The sequence below is a fragment of the Tachypleus tridentatus genome, chromosome 13 (genome assembly GCF_004210375.1).
Source record: "Tachypleus tridentatus isolate NWPU-2018 chromosome 13, ASM421037v1, whole genome shotgun sequence".
Lineage (NCBI taxonomy): Eukaryota > Metazoa > Arthropoda > Merostomata > Xiphosura > Limulidae > Tachypleus > Tachypleus tridentatus.
In genome coordinates, this window is record NC_134837.1 from 262,283,435 (window position 1) to 262,300,402 (window position 16,968).

The 16,968-nt window shown below is 32.4% G+C and overlaps 2 protein-coding genes across 2 annotated transcripts; both read left to right on the forward strand.

Moving 5' to 3' along the window:
* The first annotated feature begins 322 nt into the window (after positions 1-322).
* LOC143236540 (uncharacterized) lies at positions 323-1,870 on the forward strand. The gene is made up of 2 exons (XM_076474844.1): positions 323-464; positions 1,676-1,870. The coding sequence occupies exons 1-2, from the start codon at positions 330-332 to the stop codon at positions 1,868-1,870; spliced, it is 330 nt and encodes a 109-aa protein (XP_076330959.1). The 5' UTR covers positions 323-329.
* A 2,054-nt stretch (positions 1,871-3,924) lies between these two features.
* LOC143238445 (epithelial sodium channel subunit beta-like) lies at positions 3,925-15,709 on the forward strand. The gene is made up of 9 exons (XM_076478673.1): positions 3,925-4,026; positions 4,601-4,764; positions 5,888-5,977; positions 7,122-7,236; positions 9,290-9,362; positions 11,715-11,829; positions 13,951-13,979; positions 15,099-15,174; positions 15,472-15,709. Exons 1-9 carry the CDS (start codon positions 4,011-4,013, stop codon positions 15,634-15,636), a joined length of 843 nt encoding a protein of 280 aa, XP_076334788.1. The 5' UTR covers positions 3,925-4,010; the 3' UTR covers positions 15,637-15,709.
* Positions 15,710-16,968: the final 1,259 nt, after the last annotated feature.

Below are 16,968 nucleotides of genomic sequence, written 5' to 3' on the forward strand. Positions count from 1 at the left end.
ATGTAACTAATGTATATCAGTCAAACAATTAGAACATGCACTTAATGAGCGCCGGTCAAACTATTGGAACATGCTTTTATTTTCACAAGTGAAACATTAGAAGCGATTTTCTTTTCAAGTTGTCACTCAACTGGGATGTACTTAGTGGGAGATGAGTTCGTGTTTTGTTTTTTAATTGTATTCTGATTACCTGATGGGAATCAATTCGTATCTTATTTGTGTAATGGGGAATTAACTGTATTCTATTTCTTCTGATAAAGGTCAACAAGTGATCATAAGTTTAATTCAACAGTTAACAGATATCTTCGCCACCAGTTAAACTTAAGTTTATGTTTGATCCCAGACTCCGTAAGTCAGCTCTGATGCTACAGCAACACGTCAACCCAAATGAAGACATTTACAATCTCCTGTTGGTAGCTGGAATTCTTTCAGTGCGTTATTCGAAGCCGATTATTTTTTTTCCAGTAAGTCTGTTAAGATAAATATACATGTATTTGAAGTGATATCTAGGCAGAAGGAAAGGTTTACCAAGGTGTGTATTCATGAAATACGTATGAATTGTTAACTTACTGGTCTCGGTAGTAAGTTGTAATACCATTGTTAACTTATTAGTCATTGTGGTAAGTAGTAAAACTTTTGAATACATTAAAATATAAATCACCTGCAATTTCACCAACAAAGTTTATTTATTTTAACTTCTGTATTTATGAAAATATAAAACTTAGGTTTAATCAATAAAAATATTTAATACATTATTATTAGAGATGCTGTTAATTCTGTTTATTGTATTAGACTGTCGTAATACCGGATTAATAAAGCACCCATTACATATGGAGAGGGTGAGTACGTTATATTATAACTAATTTTGGTGTCGATATCACAACATCCGGTCATGTTCTATCTGTTGACCATGCATTTGGGCAACATTCCTGCAGCATGACTCTGTTTTAAAGCTGTCATGTCCAAAGCACAATATTGGTCCTTCATACGTTTTGTGTCCCATTGAGAGTACGGTGACAGTAGTTTTGCAGTTCGTTTTTATAATAGTATATTATATATTTGTATAGAATAGCATGAGTACTAGATTCATTCTACAGTCTCTTGAGGGCATTATTTACAAGCAATTTGTGTTACTTAGGCTATTGTTACTTTTGCTACTCGTCTTCATGTCTGTGAATTTTCACTTGTTACAAGACTGTACGCTTTGCTTACCACATTTGGAATATTTCAGGTTTCTTTCTGGATGGTTCTGGTATCGCACGGTGAACCATATATTATTGTTCTCTAATAGTATCAGGTAGAAGTGATATTCATATCTTGGAAATTATATATCCCTGATCTGAACACGTCCTTATGATGTGAGAGTATGACTAATTTGAAACAGAAAGAGCTGTTACATATTATTCCCAAAGGCGATCAGTTTACAGTGACGTCACAGTACCACAAAACTACAAACAATGTTAGAACCTCGTTCTGATACATCCAGTGTCACTGCTTCTTCATATGGCGTTGGATGCCATGGAATTAAGAGATGTAGATATTCAAAATTGTTATAAAATAACATATTCAGTTACCAATATAAATCTAGTACGAGTGAATAGAATTTTACTGAAATGTTAAGAATGTGACTTTTTACCTCCTTTGTAGCTTTACCTTTATCTCTTCTCTTTTTCAGCCTCGTTCAGCTGTTTCATCCTGTAAAAGAAACGACCAAGATAAAAGTCAGCCATACAGTGACATTCGAAGATTCTTCAACATCTTGCACAAACTAAATACAACTTTACGTCAGAAACTTGGACATCAGGCACAGGATTTCATTAAAAATGCACTTGGATGGATGAGGATTGTAGCTACTAGTATACTTCCTTAGCGTTACGTGTAATAACGAATAACAAAAGTTAGGCTTAGGCAAGATGAAATCAAACAAACAAACAAACAAGAAGACTTGTAATACTCTCTTTAACAATCTAATTAAAAATACAAAGTTGGGTGAAAGTCGCAGATCATTTTCCAAACAAGTTTTCTGTTTAAAAAGAACCAACAAATAGACTCACTAGTCATCGTTTGATTGGGCGTTTAACAAACGTTAGATCTTTAAACTGGATTGTTAGGTCTTTGATTTGGACGTTTGTAATTCTTGACCACTTTCACAGCTCGTCCTGTTTTTATTTCATGTTAGTCCGGTTTGTTCATTTTTACCATCTACTTGAAGAGTAAATATTTCTTTGTGGAAATGGTGGCTTCATTGTCTCCGAGAGGCGGGTTTGATAAAAATTCACTCAATATGTTTTACCAGTACCGTTTCAACCATAACTTGTTTTCCTTCTTCACAGATTTTGTCTGATTGGGCCACACCAATTTTTAACATTAATACATCAAATGTTAGTTTGAAATTTTTCCCAAAACGGATACGTGATACTTACTGCTGGTTGAAGTAAGTCAGTGTACCATTACATACTATTTTAGCTCTTAATGATATAATTCCCTGCTAAGAGATGACCAATATGGTTTCATACTGTTGAATTATTACCTAGTAACAGATTACCATCATGGTTTTGTAGTGGTAATAAATATCCAACATACTTTTGTAGTGTTGAATCATACCCTGGTAACAGATATCCAACATACTATTGTAGTGTTGGATCGTCACCTGGTAGTAGATGTCCAATATGGTTTTATACTGTTGAATTATTACCTAGTTATAGATTACCATCATGGTTTTGTAGTGTTGGATCGTCACCTGGTAACAGATATCCAACATACTTTTGTAGTGTTGGATCGCCACCTGGTAGTAGATGTCCAATATGGTTTTATACTGTTGAATTATTACCTAGTAACAGATTACCATCATGGTTTTGTAGTGTTGGATCATACCCTTGTAACAGATGGCCAACATGGCTTTGTAGTGTTGGATCGTTTTATGGTAACAGATATCCAATATACTTTTGTAGTGTTGGATCGTCACCTAGTAGAAGATGTCCAATATGGTTTAGTAGTGTTGGATCGTCACCTAGTAGTAGATGTCCAATATGGTTTAGTAGTGTTGGATCGTTACCAAAGTCCAATGTCTGTAACTGGTTTTGGGTCATCCTTGCTCCTGGCTTGGCTTCTTCAGACCCTAACATTCTAATACTAGTTCTTCCGAGAACTTGATGATAACAGGGAATGTAGTTACTTTATACGTGACAGAAATGACTGTTGTTTACTTCAACCATTACTTAGTCGGCTTCTGTTCTCAAGACCTCTTGTAGATTGCGTACCAACTCTAAGAAAATGACCCATTGGGATGCAGAAATTAGCATTTCTATATTTAATCTATTCCTTCAGACACTCCTAGCAGTTAAATTTTAACGATAGTGTTTCTTAATTGGAGTAAAAACGACTTTCATCAAATTTTCAAAGATTTATTCTTGTTTGTTTTCGTTTGTGTTATTTACCAATTCTTCTTTGTTTAATTGTTGGATAGAAAAACACAGAATCAGGTAAATCAGTTTGTAATGACTCCAGTGACACAGAAGTACAGATTAAAATATGCAGGATCAGATAGATCAGTTTCTAGTGGCCCCAGTAACACAAAAGTACAGGTAAAGAAAATACGGAATCACGTAGATCAGTTAACACAGAAGTACAGGAGAAAAAATACAGAATCAGTTACAGTTTGTTGTGACTCAGTGACACAGAAGTATAGGATAGAAATACAGAACCAGGCTGATCAGTTTGTAATGAGTTTAGTCCAGACTTGCAAGATTAAAATTATTATTTACGTACACTAGTGAAATATGTGAAAGTATTTGAAAATCTATGAATCTGTTTTGTTTAAGTTAAACAGAGATTATCGTTACTGTTTCATGAAACATTCCTTATCCTGTGAACGTATTTTGTTGTGTGAAAGCTTTAGTTAATCTTTCTTCTATAGGAATTTCACAATCTTTACATCGTATCTGTATGGAAACTGCTTTACATTTAACGCAGACTGGTCAAATACGTCAGTGACAAAAAAAGTGAAATCTATGGGAGCCTTGAGTGGTAAGATGTGGTTATTATTTTTATTATTTATTTATATTTTTATAAATTATATTCTTATAGAAAAAATACAAATTTCAAGTATTCCAATTGCTTTCCCTTGCAGGAGAAAAATATATCTCCTGTGGAATAAGTTCCTTCAGAGATTTTTTAAGATAGCCAATACGTAAAACAATATATTTTTTATTTAAAAGTTTTGATATTCAAAGTGATAAGTCTGTGATTTTCAAAATCAGCAGAACGAAATACGACTACTAAGTGAATATTGTATTAAATATCATTTTTCAATACCAGTATCTTCGGTTTGTGACCAATATGGTACTGTGGTAAAAAATGTTTTTTGTGTTTTTTTATGTCGTGAATACTAGAAATGATTAAGGTTTTTGTAGATAACTTAAAAAATCAAGAGGGATTACTGAACATTTTACACTTCGTATAATTTGTTAAAGAAATGTGTGCATGTTTTACCCACGTTCCAAATTGATTTCGCTAGAAACAGTGTAAATTACGAAAGATATTTGCGTAGCCTTCATTTAATACGTTACTATACAATGTTCCTTTATCTGAGTTTTGCTAGGTCTAACGTTGGAGTTGAACTTAGAACGAGATGAATATCTTGATGAAATAACATCTACAGTTGGTGCTCGTGTTGTCGTCCATGATTCTCGTATTGTTCCACAGCCTGAGAACGAGGGTATCGACATTAGTCCTGGATTGCAAACGTCAGTAATGGTTTCCAAGGTAAGTTTTAAAGTCCTCTATGAATAAAAAATCCTTAAACTAAGAATCACATTTTTCTGCAATTTATCAAACTATTTTTTCATATTTTTAGATCGTAGATTAAAAGTAGAAAATTTTGCGATGTATGTTCTTATTATTTAGTTTTAAAACTAAAATTATTTTCACCTAAACTCTGCCCGTGTGCTTATATTAATGAAGTGCAGAATAATTATTCATACATTTTAAATGTTCAGAAATAATCTCTTCAAATGAAAGATTCTTAAACACTAAAACAATAAAAACAACAGCTATAAAATCAGGAATATTAAATATTAACTCTTTTAAAAACTTTAATTGGCTGACTTTATAAATGTTATTTTAGTGCCTAGAGGACTAATATGTCTGTTTCAGCTTGCTTGACACTACACCGTTGTTAGGCCTAATTATTTCATAGATTCGCTATTTTTAGCTACTAAGAAATTATTGTGACATTACAGGATTTGTGCTGCATATAAAGTAGAATTGTAAATTGAGTTTTGTCTACTGATATTTTTATTCCAACTGATGAATTATGGTGATGTAGGAAAAGTCTCTTGGGCATCGACATGTTGCAGAAAAAAAGAAGATAGATTTAAAATATGTGTTTTTCTTTTGTCGCAACTACATGCTGATTTAAAATTCGTTAAGGGAACGAATTAAGGGGAATATAAAAACAACAACGAATCCCTTACCTCTAATGTGATTTTTCTATCATTATTATTAGGCCTATTCCATTCATGGGTGGAAAGTGCATATTCATAATAGAATATGGAACCGGCCTTAGTAAGATGAAAGCCTATCAGGAGGGTAATCAGAACACACAAGTTTCAATGTAGAGTGGATATATAGCTCCCTCCGAAAGTTCTACAGTTAAGAATTATATTTGGCAGCTAACTGTTATGTTAAATAATTACGTAAACGAAATAAGAAAATCTTATTTTAGGGGATAGCGACACACCAAAGCAGCCGCTCATTTTATATGACTTCTGCCCACGGATGACTGCGCAGAGGAGACATTTGACTTTGATATCGCACTATTTGACCTTTAATTATAAAACAACAAGGTGAAAGAGTATAAGCCAATTCTGTATATTTACTATTCCAGGTAACTTTCGAACGTCTGCCTCCTCCTTATAAAGACAGGTGTCGTAACTACCATAAAGATGAGTCGCACGGACCGGCCACTCGACATTTGGTATTGAAAAATTTGATGCTTTTGTGTTGGAACAAAGAGCTTTTGCACATCGTGTTGATAGTATATAACAATCTAAACCAGGGGCTCGATCTCTCACGGTGAACACAGTTGATAGTATATAACAATCTAAACCAAGGGCTCGATCCCTCACGGTGGACACAAAAGATTCCGTAATGTAGATTTCCTCTAAGAAACAAAGAAACTAACAAATAATAATATATTATGATTATCAGAACCGGTTTATCATTATATATTACTACATTATAATTATCAGAACCAGTTTATCAGTATATTAAATTACATTATAAATGTCAGGACTAATTTATCAGTATATAATACGGTATGATATAAATATCAGGACCAATTTATCGGTATATAATAATACATTATAATCAATTATTAGGACTAGGTTATCAGTACATAATACTACATTATAATTATCAGGACCATATATATACATTATAACTGTTAGGACCAGTTTATCAATATATAATACCACATTATAATAATTATCAAAAGCATTTTATCAGTATATATACTACATTATAAAGTATACATCATACTACATTACAATTATCAGTACCAGTTTATCAGTGTATAATACTACATTATAAAGTATATATCAAACTACATCATGATTATCAGGACCTGTTTATCGGTATATAATATCATATCATAATTAATTATTAGGACCAGTTTATCAGCATATCAAACTACATTATAATTATCAGGACCAGTTTATCAGTATATAATACTACATTATAAAGTATATATCATACTACATTACAATTATCAGTACCAGTTTATCAGTATATATTAAACTACATCATGATTATCAGGACCTGTTTATCGGTATATAATATCATATCATAATTAATTATTAGGACCAGTTTATCAGCATATCAAACTACATTATAATTATCAGGACCAGTTTATCAGTATATAATATTACATTATAATTAATTATCAGGACAAATTTTCAGCATAAAATACCGCATACCGCATTATAACTGTCAAGACCAATTTATCAATATATCATTCTACATTATAATTATCAGAACCAGTTTATCAGTATATAGTACTACATTATAATTAATTGTTAGAACCATACATTTGACTAACATTTATATTTACGTTTTAATAGGATTGTTTCTTCGATTGTTTACAAGACCTTAGTTTAAGACTATGTAACTGTACTGATCCATCAATGAAACTAAGAGAAGGTTTTGAAATATGTTCACTAGAATCGGATGCCCACGGTAAGTGTTGAACTACTGCCTATTTTAGAATTTTTGTCTAAAGTTACACAAAGGGCTGTAGTACCAACAGTATGACAACTGGTGAACAATATAATAGCTTGTCAACAGTGTCACAACTTATCAATAGTACATAAGCTTGGCAATTGTATGATGGCTCGAAAACCATATCCACCTATAACGTACGGGATAACGTAGTTTGAAAGAAGGTATGTTTTTATTATATATCTACTCACTGCAACTAAAGAAATCCTCTTTTGGGTGTCAGCGGAAAGCTGAAAGACTTACAATGCTAAAATCGAGAGTTTCATTCCCTGCTGTGGTGGAAGTGCAGATAGCTCATTGTTCAAGAACCGTATGTTATATGAACATTAATACAGGCAGTATTTAAACAATAAACACAACTGTAATACAATAATGTAAAGTTTGATACCTCAGAAGTAAAATATCAGAACATTAAAGTCTAATAGAGAAAACTCTTTTGTACACCAACTGGGTAAAGTAAAAAAAACTGAACACTACATCTATGTTTTATTAGCCCAGTTAGATGATGTGTTATTTAACCCAATTGAACTTACATCTGTGTTTAATTATATCAGCCTAGTTAGATGATGTGTTATTGAAACCGACTGACACTACATCTATGTTTTATTAACCTAGTTAGATAATGTTTTATTGATCCTGACTGAACACTACATCTGTGTTTTATTAACCTAGTTAGATAATGTTTTATTGATCCTGACTGAACACTACATCTGTGTTTTATTAACCTAGTTAGATAATGTTTTATTGATCCTGACTGAACACTACATCTGTGTTTTATTAACCTAGTTAGATAATGTTTTATTGATCCTGACTGAACACTACATCTGTGTTTTATTAACCTAGTTAGATAATGTTTTATTGATCCTGACTGAACACTACATCTGTGTTTTATTAACCTAGTTAGATAATGTTTTATTGATCCTGACTGAACACTACATCTGTGTTTTATTAACCTAGTTAGATAATGTTTTATTGATCCTGACTGAACACTACATCTGTGTTTTATTAACCTAGTTAGATGATGTTTTATTAAACCCGACTGAACACTACATCTGTGTTTCATTTACATGATAGAATAAACTATTATGTAGTAATTAATTTTGATATCAATCAATGCTAATTTATATTTTACTTTCCTTTTCTACAACAAAAAAACAACACATTTTACAATTTGGGCTTTAGATGCATTGTAAGAGTTACAGTCAAACAGTAATTTAATCCAAGGTTTATGAACGGATGCTGTTGACTAGTCATTTTCACCTTTAATCTACCAGTTTAAAATTAAGGGTTGCCAGTTCAGACACCTCTTGTGTAGCTTTGCAAGAACATTTATAATATAACGTGTAAAATGCACATGAATTAACTTGTTGCTGGTAAGAAGGTACAGACTTACCTGATTGTGACATGTCTCTTTCTTTCCTTTGCTGGAAAGTAAAATAGATGTGTACCATATTAGAATAAATAAAAGAAATAGTATAAACTATTATTAATCTTAGAACAAGTTGAAAAGTTAGAAATGGTGTAAATATGTAATAAGAGTTTGAGGTTTGTCACACGAGCTAATGTTATCATTTTAACGTAAAACCTGTGTTTGAGTTGAATAATTAATGAGTATAGATATTTCTGAATAACGTAAACTAAAACTTAACTAAATGGAATGTTGAAAAATAAGTTAATCAGGAAAACTTAATTAACTATACGATTAAAATATTTTTGTTAATTGTTTGTTTGTTTAAAATTAAGCACAAAACTTCATAATGGGGTATGTGTGCTCTGCCCACCACGGGCATCAAAACCCGGTTTTTTAGCACTGTGACTTCGCAGACATGGTGCAGTTGGGATTATAATATTAAAGTTACATTACAAAAAACAAGGTTGAAATAGCTTAGTCTGACTGAACAGTACAAACATTAAGGCGTCCTCTATTAGTATACTAATTCACGCTATTGTTATCCTGATTATAACGTTTGTACCACTGCGTGATGTGTTTTTTGTTTGTTTTTTACTGTAGTTTGCTGTTTGGACGACGTTTTGGGGGGTGTGAAGAACAGGACACTAAAATGTGACTGTCCACTTTCTTGCAGGTAAAGTACAAAAATGGTTTCACAGATTTTGTTATTAAAATATTATTATTATTTTACAGAAACTAAAACGTGTTAATTGATATATTAAATGTGTTTGATGGAAGTAGAGAACGATTAATGTGAAAACGTGCCATATTATGACTTATAGCACATTATTACTCCTGAGTTTACGACTCTTGGGAACGTAATACATTTACATCTGGACGAGTTATTGTAACGTATGAGCTTTAAGAAGTATTGTCGTGTGATATTGACGAGTTATTGTCCCGTATGAGCTTTAAGAAGTATTGTCGTGTGATATTGACGAGTTATTGTCACGTATGAGCTTTATGAAGTATTGTCGTGTGATATTGATGAGTTATTGTCACGTATGAGCTTTATGAAGTATTGTCGTGTGATATTGACGAGTTATTGTTACGTATGTACTTTATGAAGTATTGTCGTGTGATATTGATAAGTTATTGTTACATATGTACTTTATGAGGTATTGTCGTGTGATATTGATAAGTTATTGTTACATATGTAGTTATTGTTATTGTTGCATATGAGTCGTGTATATTGAAGTATTGTCGTGTCGTGTGATATTGATATGTTATTGTTACGTATGAGCTTTATGAAGTATTGTCGTGTGATATTGGTTAAGTATTGTCACATGTATGTGTAACAATCTAGACGAGATACTGCTTTGTGTAGTATTGATAAATTAAGTTTTGTTGCGTGCGATCTGGGTAAGGTCTGTGTGGTACATACTGAAACACTTGCTTTGTGTAATTAAAATAACACGAGGGATTATCTGCTCTAGCGGTCCCTAATTTAGCTTTGTGCGAATATCAAAACAAAACTAAAGAAAAGTGTTTCGGGTGAAAAATTTACACCTACAAACAACAAAAACCGTGTTTTTTTTCATCCATTCAATGAGAACTCAGAGTTGTATTTTAGAATTAATTTGTAAGTCCATTCACTTGCTTCTGTTCTGTGGACTTTGTACACGTGGTGTAAATCTTTTAATGATATTTTTATTAAAATACGGAATGTTCTAAAATAAGCTTATCTGACATTTCTGGATCTATTTTAAAAGTTTTATTTAAATTTTGTGTTAAAGGTATGTTAAAGATTTAAATGTCCCGTGAAATACACTAATTATTGTTACAGCGACACCTACACTAAACATTTTATCACTATTTACCATTAATGATAATATTGCAGTCCTCAAGGTAATTTAAATATAATTTTTAAAATATATAATTTTAGTTGATTTGACATATTAATAGGTAACACACAAAATACGTATGTTACGCATCTAATCAATCACATCTTTGTAACTACAAAATACTAAGGTTACGTCTTTAGACAATACACATCTATGTAACTAAAAATATGTAAGTTACGTCTCTAATCAATATACATCTGTGTAACTACAAAATACGAAAGTTACGTCTAAAATTAAGACGTCTCTAATCAATATACATCATGTGTTACGTCTTTAGACAATACACATGTGTTTTTTCTGAGGAATATCTTTTACGGGTCCACTATAAAAGTTACATCTGTAAACAATACTTTTACACAATTAAAATAATTTCTCAACTCTCGAGTTGTACTTTGCTGCGTTATACCAGTTAATACTAGTTAATATCTATGCCTTCCATTCACTCACACAAAACTGAGAGGTAAAATAAATAAATGAAAACAGATTTATCTGTCGTTCGTCTGTTCCTGTTCTTATTGTAATGAATCTTTATATGAGTTGAGCCAAAGAATCACAGAGTCAGTTTCCATTATAGAGCACTAGATGTTATACAATCCATAAACCCGTAGCATAGTGAACGGAGCCAACAAAACTGTATTAGTAACCAGCAGTACAGTGAACGTAACTGACAAACCTGTATTAGCAACCAGTAATACAGTGAATGTAGCCAATAAACCTGTATTAGTTTAATGTGGCACATAATCAGTGATGACGAGAAAACCCACTTGTAGAGAATAATATATATGTTAAAACGGCTGGTTTGGATTGAGAAAATTTTTATGTTGAGGAGCGAACAACGTTTCGACCTTCTTCAGTTATCGTCAGAAGAAGGTCGAAACGTTGTTCGCTCCTCTACATAAAGATTTTCCCAATCCAAACCAGCCGTTTTTACATATATAATGTAGCATATAGATTGTTGAAGGAACTCTAATTTATTAATTGTACTGTTTGTTGGTAGTGAACTAGATCGGCTGTTGGTCAAAAATATTTCTTTGTTTAAGAGTAAAGGTTCAAAATGGGCTATTTACTGTAGGGATCGAACCCAGGATTTTAACATTATTATATGGAACATGTACATTAATCACTATATATATTTTTTTCAGAAAGTCAACATTTGATATGACCTTGTCGTCATCAATGTTGTTTAACATGGAGGAAGAGTCAGAGTTTCCAGAACCTTCACAGGAAACAGTCCAGAGCAACTCAGGTTCGAGACGTGTAAGTGAATACACATGTTTTGGTATCTATCTTTGTCTGTGTTAATTACAAATGTAATTTTTATTGGTCAGTTTTTTTTTAACTTTACGTAATCGAAAACATCCCAGTGTCTTTTGAAATTCCAGAAAGGTCAAATGTCTACTGTACAGATCTAGGTAAACATCCTTGTAGATGGTATGTATAATCACAGTTTGTGTGTGTTTTAAGGACGTTTGTAAGATACGCTGTGGAACGTTAAGTAAGCTCAATTTTTATACTTATTAATACGGGACGACCATTCGTGGTTTCTGTCTCGTTGTCCCGCTATACTGTAACCAGTAGAGGAATGGTGGTCAAATACAATTGTTCAGTCAGACAAGAATATTTTATGGTTTAAAGTTACTGATGGCCTTGTGAACATTGAAAGGATGTTCTGAAACAAACAGACTAACATTCCTTTCTCATCATCTGTACCTCATACGTTCAGGTGTTTTGACGATGAACTGAAATTTTAATCTACAACTTGAAAGACACTTTGTAAGCACATGGGTTAAATGACCAAATTAGAAAACCCACTGGTGTCTGGATAGTGAGGAAAGCTAGCAATAAACAAGCAACATACGCCGCCACAAGTTTTATCCAGTTCATTTAACTGAGTAACAAGACTAGCTGCCTACACTTTTATAACGCATTCATATTTAAAATTGTGTGATCTTACCATGTTTCGAACCCCAGGTCCTTATATCATTGTATGTTGACCATTGAGCCACGACAGACTTTTAACGGAGAATCTCGTTCACGTGCTTTAGTTCGACCAATATCACAGGCCTGCGAATTTAAACTTCATAAAAGTTGTTTTTGTTTTAATAACGGATTTTCCTTTATTCACCTACGTAGATTTTTTAAAATAATATTCTTGTTTTTTTCTATCATGTAAGGATTTTTTCTACAAATGGAGAAGAAATAAAACTTACTTGAAACAAATTATTATTTAGTTTACCACAATGAACATTTGTTATTATTTTGTTTATTAACAAAAATACAAACAAACTAAAGAAAAGGGAAAAAACATTGATGTCAAACAAATATGTTTTTCATTTATTCTGAATTGTGTACGAATTCTACATCTTCTGGTCTCAGGAGTACGCGTTGTGGTTTTTCTTTATATATTGTGTCCGGACCGTCTCGTTTAAATGACCAATAGTAATTAGCCATCATGCTGATTCTCCACCTTTCCGGTTACCTCCTCTCCATTTCCCTGATGCTTTCATGAAACCTTTCTCTTTGTTCTTCACTCATGGCACTAAAGAAAAATTAATGTCAAAGTGCATCCCTAAACTAATTCTGCGACCGGTTAACCGTTTATATACTTAAAGTGTGTTTCTGTTGGGTTGTAAAACGACCGATGAGATTTTAACCTGGCGATTTATTTAAAGAAACATGTTTGGTTTGTTTTGAATTTCACGCAAAGCTACACGAGGGCTATCTGCGCTAGTCGTCCTTAATTTAGCAGTGTAAGGCTAGAGGGAAGGCAGCTTGTCATCACCACTCACCGCCAATTCCTAGGCTACTCTTTTACTAACGAATAGTGGGATTGACCGTCACATATAACACCCCACGGCTGAAAGGGCGAACATATTTGGTGCGAAGAGGATTCGAACCTGCAATCCTCGGGTTACGAGTCGATTGTCTTAACCACATCGCCAAAGAAATGTGTATGTAGCCAGTGGTTGTCAATATTTTAAGCATAAGCAAAATATGACCCGATTTCAATGAAAATGATTCACTTACGAAAAAAATACATGTTATGATTGTTACATGTTATGATTGTAAAATATATAAGTGTCGAAGAAAAATGGATATGGTTTTGGATTCAGCGTTCAGGAAATATCATAGTACGTATAAACCTGTCAAGAGAATAAAACCATCACAAGCCTGTGTATTTAATAAAAATACACATTATTTAAGCATTTCTAATATATTTAGAGACAGTTTCAATAAAAGTTTAGGTGATTAATCTATTGTAAGTAGCAATTAACGTAAGTGAGAAAAACAATGCCACTCATATTTATCCATTGTTAGTGGAGTCATTACCATGATATTATTTACTGAAAATATTACAAACGTGCATTTATTTTACAGGGTTTGCGTCAAAGTTGGACCTCTTCAAAGTAAGTTAATTGAAACGTGCTTGAAACGTTTGTGATTTTTCTAATATGAACAGATTTGTATATAATTAATTACTTTTAATATTTTAGATATTAAAACGCTACGTGTACACTATGCTTCTTTATTTAATATTTATCATCATGGTTGCATGATGGTTCGTAGCGCCATCTATGTCATACTTCTGTCATAACTCAATATTTCTGTTTTGGTGAGTTCATCTCATAACGTGCGCTTCTTGTCGAATCTGTAATTTCACTAAATTTCAGACTATTGAGTAATTTTATGATAAGCATGAACCTTTTGATGTTTCTTGTCAATAAAACTCGAGTGTTCGTGGAAAATCAATGAGTTGAAAGTTCCTACTTTTACTACGGAAACAGCTCGATGTGTTATTCAATGAAAAAAAAACAACACAAGAGGGCTTTCTGCAAAGAAAATGGCTGTACATATATCTGTTTAATATATAGTAAGAATGCATATTATATTTCTATTTCAAATAATACCTAAAGGTTGTGACGATTTGGAAAAAACTATGAAAAAAAAATCCATCTATATGTATGGCAACATAAATATAAGTAAATTATTTAGGTAGACAATTAACTTTCATATACATTAACCTGTTAACTGCCAAGTATTTCAGCTGCTACAATACAACTGTAATGCTTCTTCATTTTGTAACTTTTTTCTGACGGCATTGTGGATCGAAAGTGAAACAATTTGTAAGTAGGTCAAATGCATGTATGGTGCTGACATCTAGCGTTGAAGTTAGGCGTTATTGAGAACGAATTAACTTGTCCGTGGCACTGTGTTACCGATCGGCTTGGACGAGTTATCTCGTCTACGGCACTGAACAGGTTAATGTGAAATAATTGAAATGCCCATTTTAGCTTTTTCTCCTTACTTTTTGTTATCTTCGGACTCTAAGTTTATTAGGTTGTTACGTTAAATTACTGTCTCAACTAAAACTTGTTTGAGAAATTACAGTAAAAAGGTGCAACGAACTACAAGACCCGTTAGTAATTACATATGTATATAAACATTTACGTTTTGGTTGTAATTAACTAAAATTATGGACGTTAATATTTGGTTATTGTACTGAAATAAATGTTGATTGTTTTTAGTGAGAACTTCGCCAAACTTCGTGTGTTCTACAAAACGTTAGATCACATAATCTATAGGCAGCAGCCTAAGTATCAGGTAAGAACTATTTGTTCTAATTTTTTTTTTTTTTTCTAATGAAAACAACCAGAATGTTTTGTAACTCATTAGTTTCGGGTGTTTAATAATAAGTGAAACATGAAACATGAAATTATATTGACACGACTTGGTCTTACGCTACATATGATGAATTACAAATGTCAATATTGTACGTGATATATTGATTAATTATAAATATCAATATTGCGTGTGACATTTGATCAGTTACATATGTCAATATTGTATGTGATATATTGATGAATTACAAGTGTCAATAAAGCAGACATTTTGTTTCAGAGTAATGAAATCTTTAGTAACCTTGGTGGACAACTGGGACTATGGCTAGGGATCTCCTTAGTGGCCTGGTTCGAGGCTATAGAGACCATCTACCTGCTGATTGGATATGTATTTTCTAAACGACAAATCCAGAAAGAAAAACCACAGGATGTTTCTCGTAGTTAATAATAAGTGAAAGTAACTTTTAACCTTTCATTAATAGTTTTCACGAAAATCCTGTTTACACATTATGTGATTAAGGTTTTCAATTATCGTTATTATAAATATGGTTTATCCTCATTTTAAATAATGATTTATTAATTTTCGTATTTAAATATATATATATATATATATACTTATAAAACCAAATAGCTGCCTGAAATAGTGTTACTTCCTATTAAACACAATTCACAACACCTGTCCATAATTTGACCTCTTCCATGAAAAACAACAACACAATAATGGTACTTTCTCTTAATGTCGCTTTAAAATACCATCAGAGCTAAAACTAATTTTAGAAGCTAGCACTAAAATGTCCAATATCATAGAAACATTCGAAGATTGTTCTAGACATAATTTTTCGCTAGAGAGCGCTATCAGCAGTAATTGTCAAAACAAAACATTTGGCACTGTTGTGTAACTTAACAGAAACTCTGAACACTGTACATTTACTGTACCTTTATCAGATTATATGAAATATAAAAGAAAAGTAGTTTTGGAATTAACCTAATAAATGTAGCTGTTACTTATTTTTATAAACATGTTCGTCAGGAGATATTCATATCAGAAAAGTTTTATTTAAGTAAAAATATTGACTCCTCTATGCAGTACGTCTGTGGATTATTGAATCAATCCTATGACTAACTCTATGGAATACGTCTGTGGATTACTGAATCAATCCGATGACTAACTCTATGGAATACGTCTGTGGATTACTGAATTAATCCGATGACTAACTCTATGGAATACGTCTGTGGATTACTGAATTAATCCGATGACTAACTCTATGGAATACGTCTGTGGATTACTGAATTAATCCGATGACTAACTCTATGGAATACGTATGTGGATTACTGAATTAATCCTATGAGTAGCTCATTTATAATCACCAGTTTTATTAAACTCGTGACATAGTTCTAAAATAGTTTGTATCTCGCTTTCATCCATGTGCAAACATAATCGTGGCTAGAGGTGAATGTGTTTTTCATATAGCAAAGTCACATCATGTTATCTGCTATACCCAGCGAGGGGAATCGAACCTTTGATTTTAGCATTTTAAATCTGTAAACTTACCGCTGTATTAGAGGTGGGCATCGTACCTAGTGCCTGGTAATAAATTCCGTTCCTATGTCATAGCGCACCTACACACATAAATAATATGTTTCTTTTCATAAACTGACGTTTTTAGAAACTAATTTCTATTCCCTACGTTGCTGGTAAGTAACAAAGAATTGGGATAAATTTCTTTCCCAAACATTAGAAAGTTAAAAAGTGTAAAAGGAGAAACAGTAGTTCTCG

Excerpts from the sequence above, each read along its gene's own strand:
- LOC143236540 (XM_076474844.1), top strand. The coding sequence starts at position 330 with ATGTTTGATCCCAGACTCCGTAAGTCAGCTCTGATGCTACAGCAACAC. Across the intron at positions 465-1,675 it reads AGCCGATTATTTTTTTTCCA|CCTCGTTCAGCTGTTTCATC; the intron begins GTAAGTCTGTTA and ends TCTCTTTTTCAG.
- LOC143238445 (XM_076478673.1), top strand. Across the intron at positions 4,765-5,887 it reads CGTCAGTAATGGTTTCCAAG|GTAACTTTCGAACGTCTGCC; the intron begins GTAAGTTTTAAA and ends TTACTATTCCAG. Across the intron at positions 5,978-7,121 it reads GACCGGCCACTCGACATTTG|GATTGTTTCTTCGATTGTTT; the intron begins GTATTGAAAAAT and ends ACGTTTTAATAG.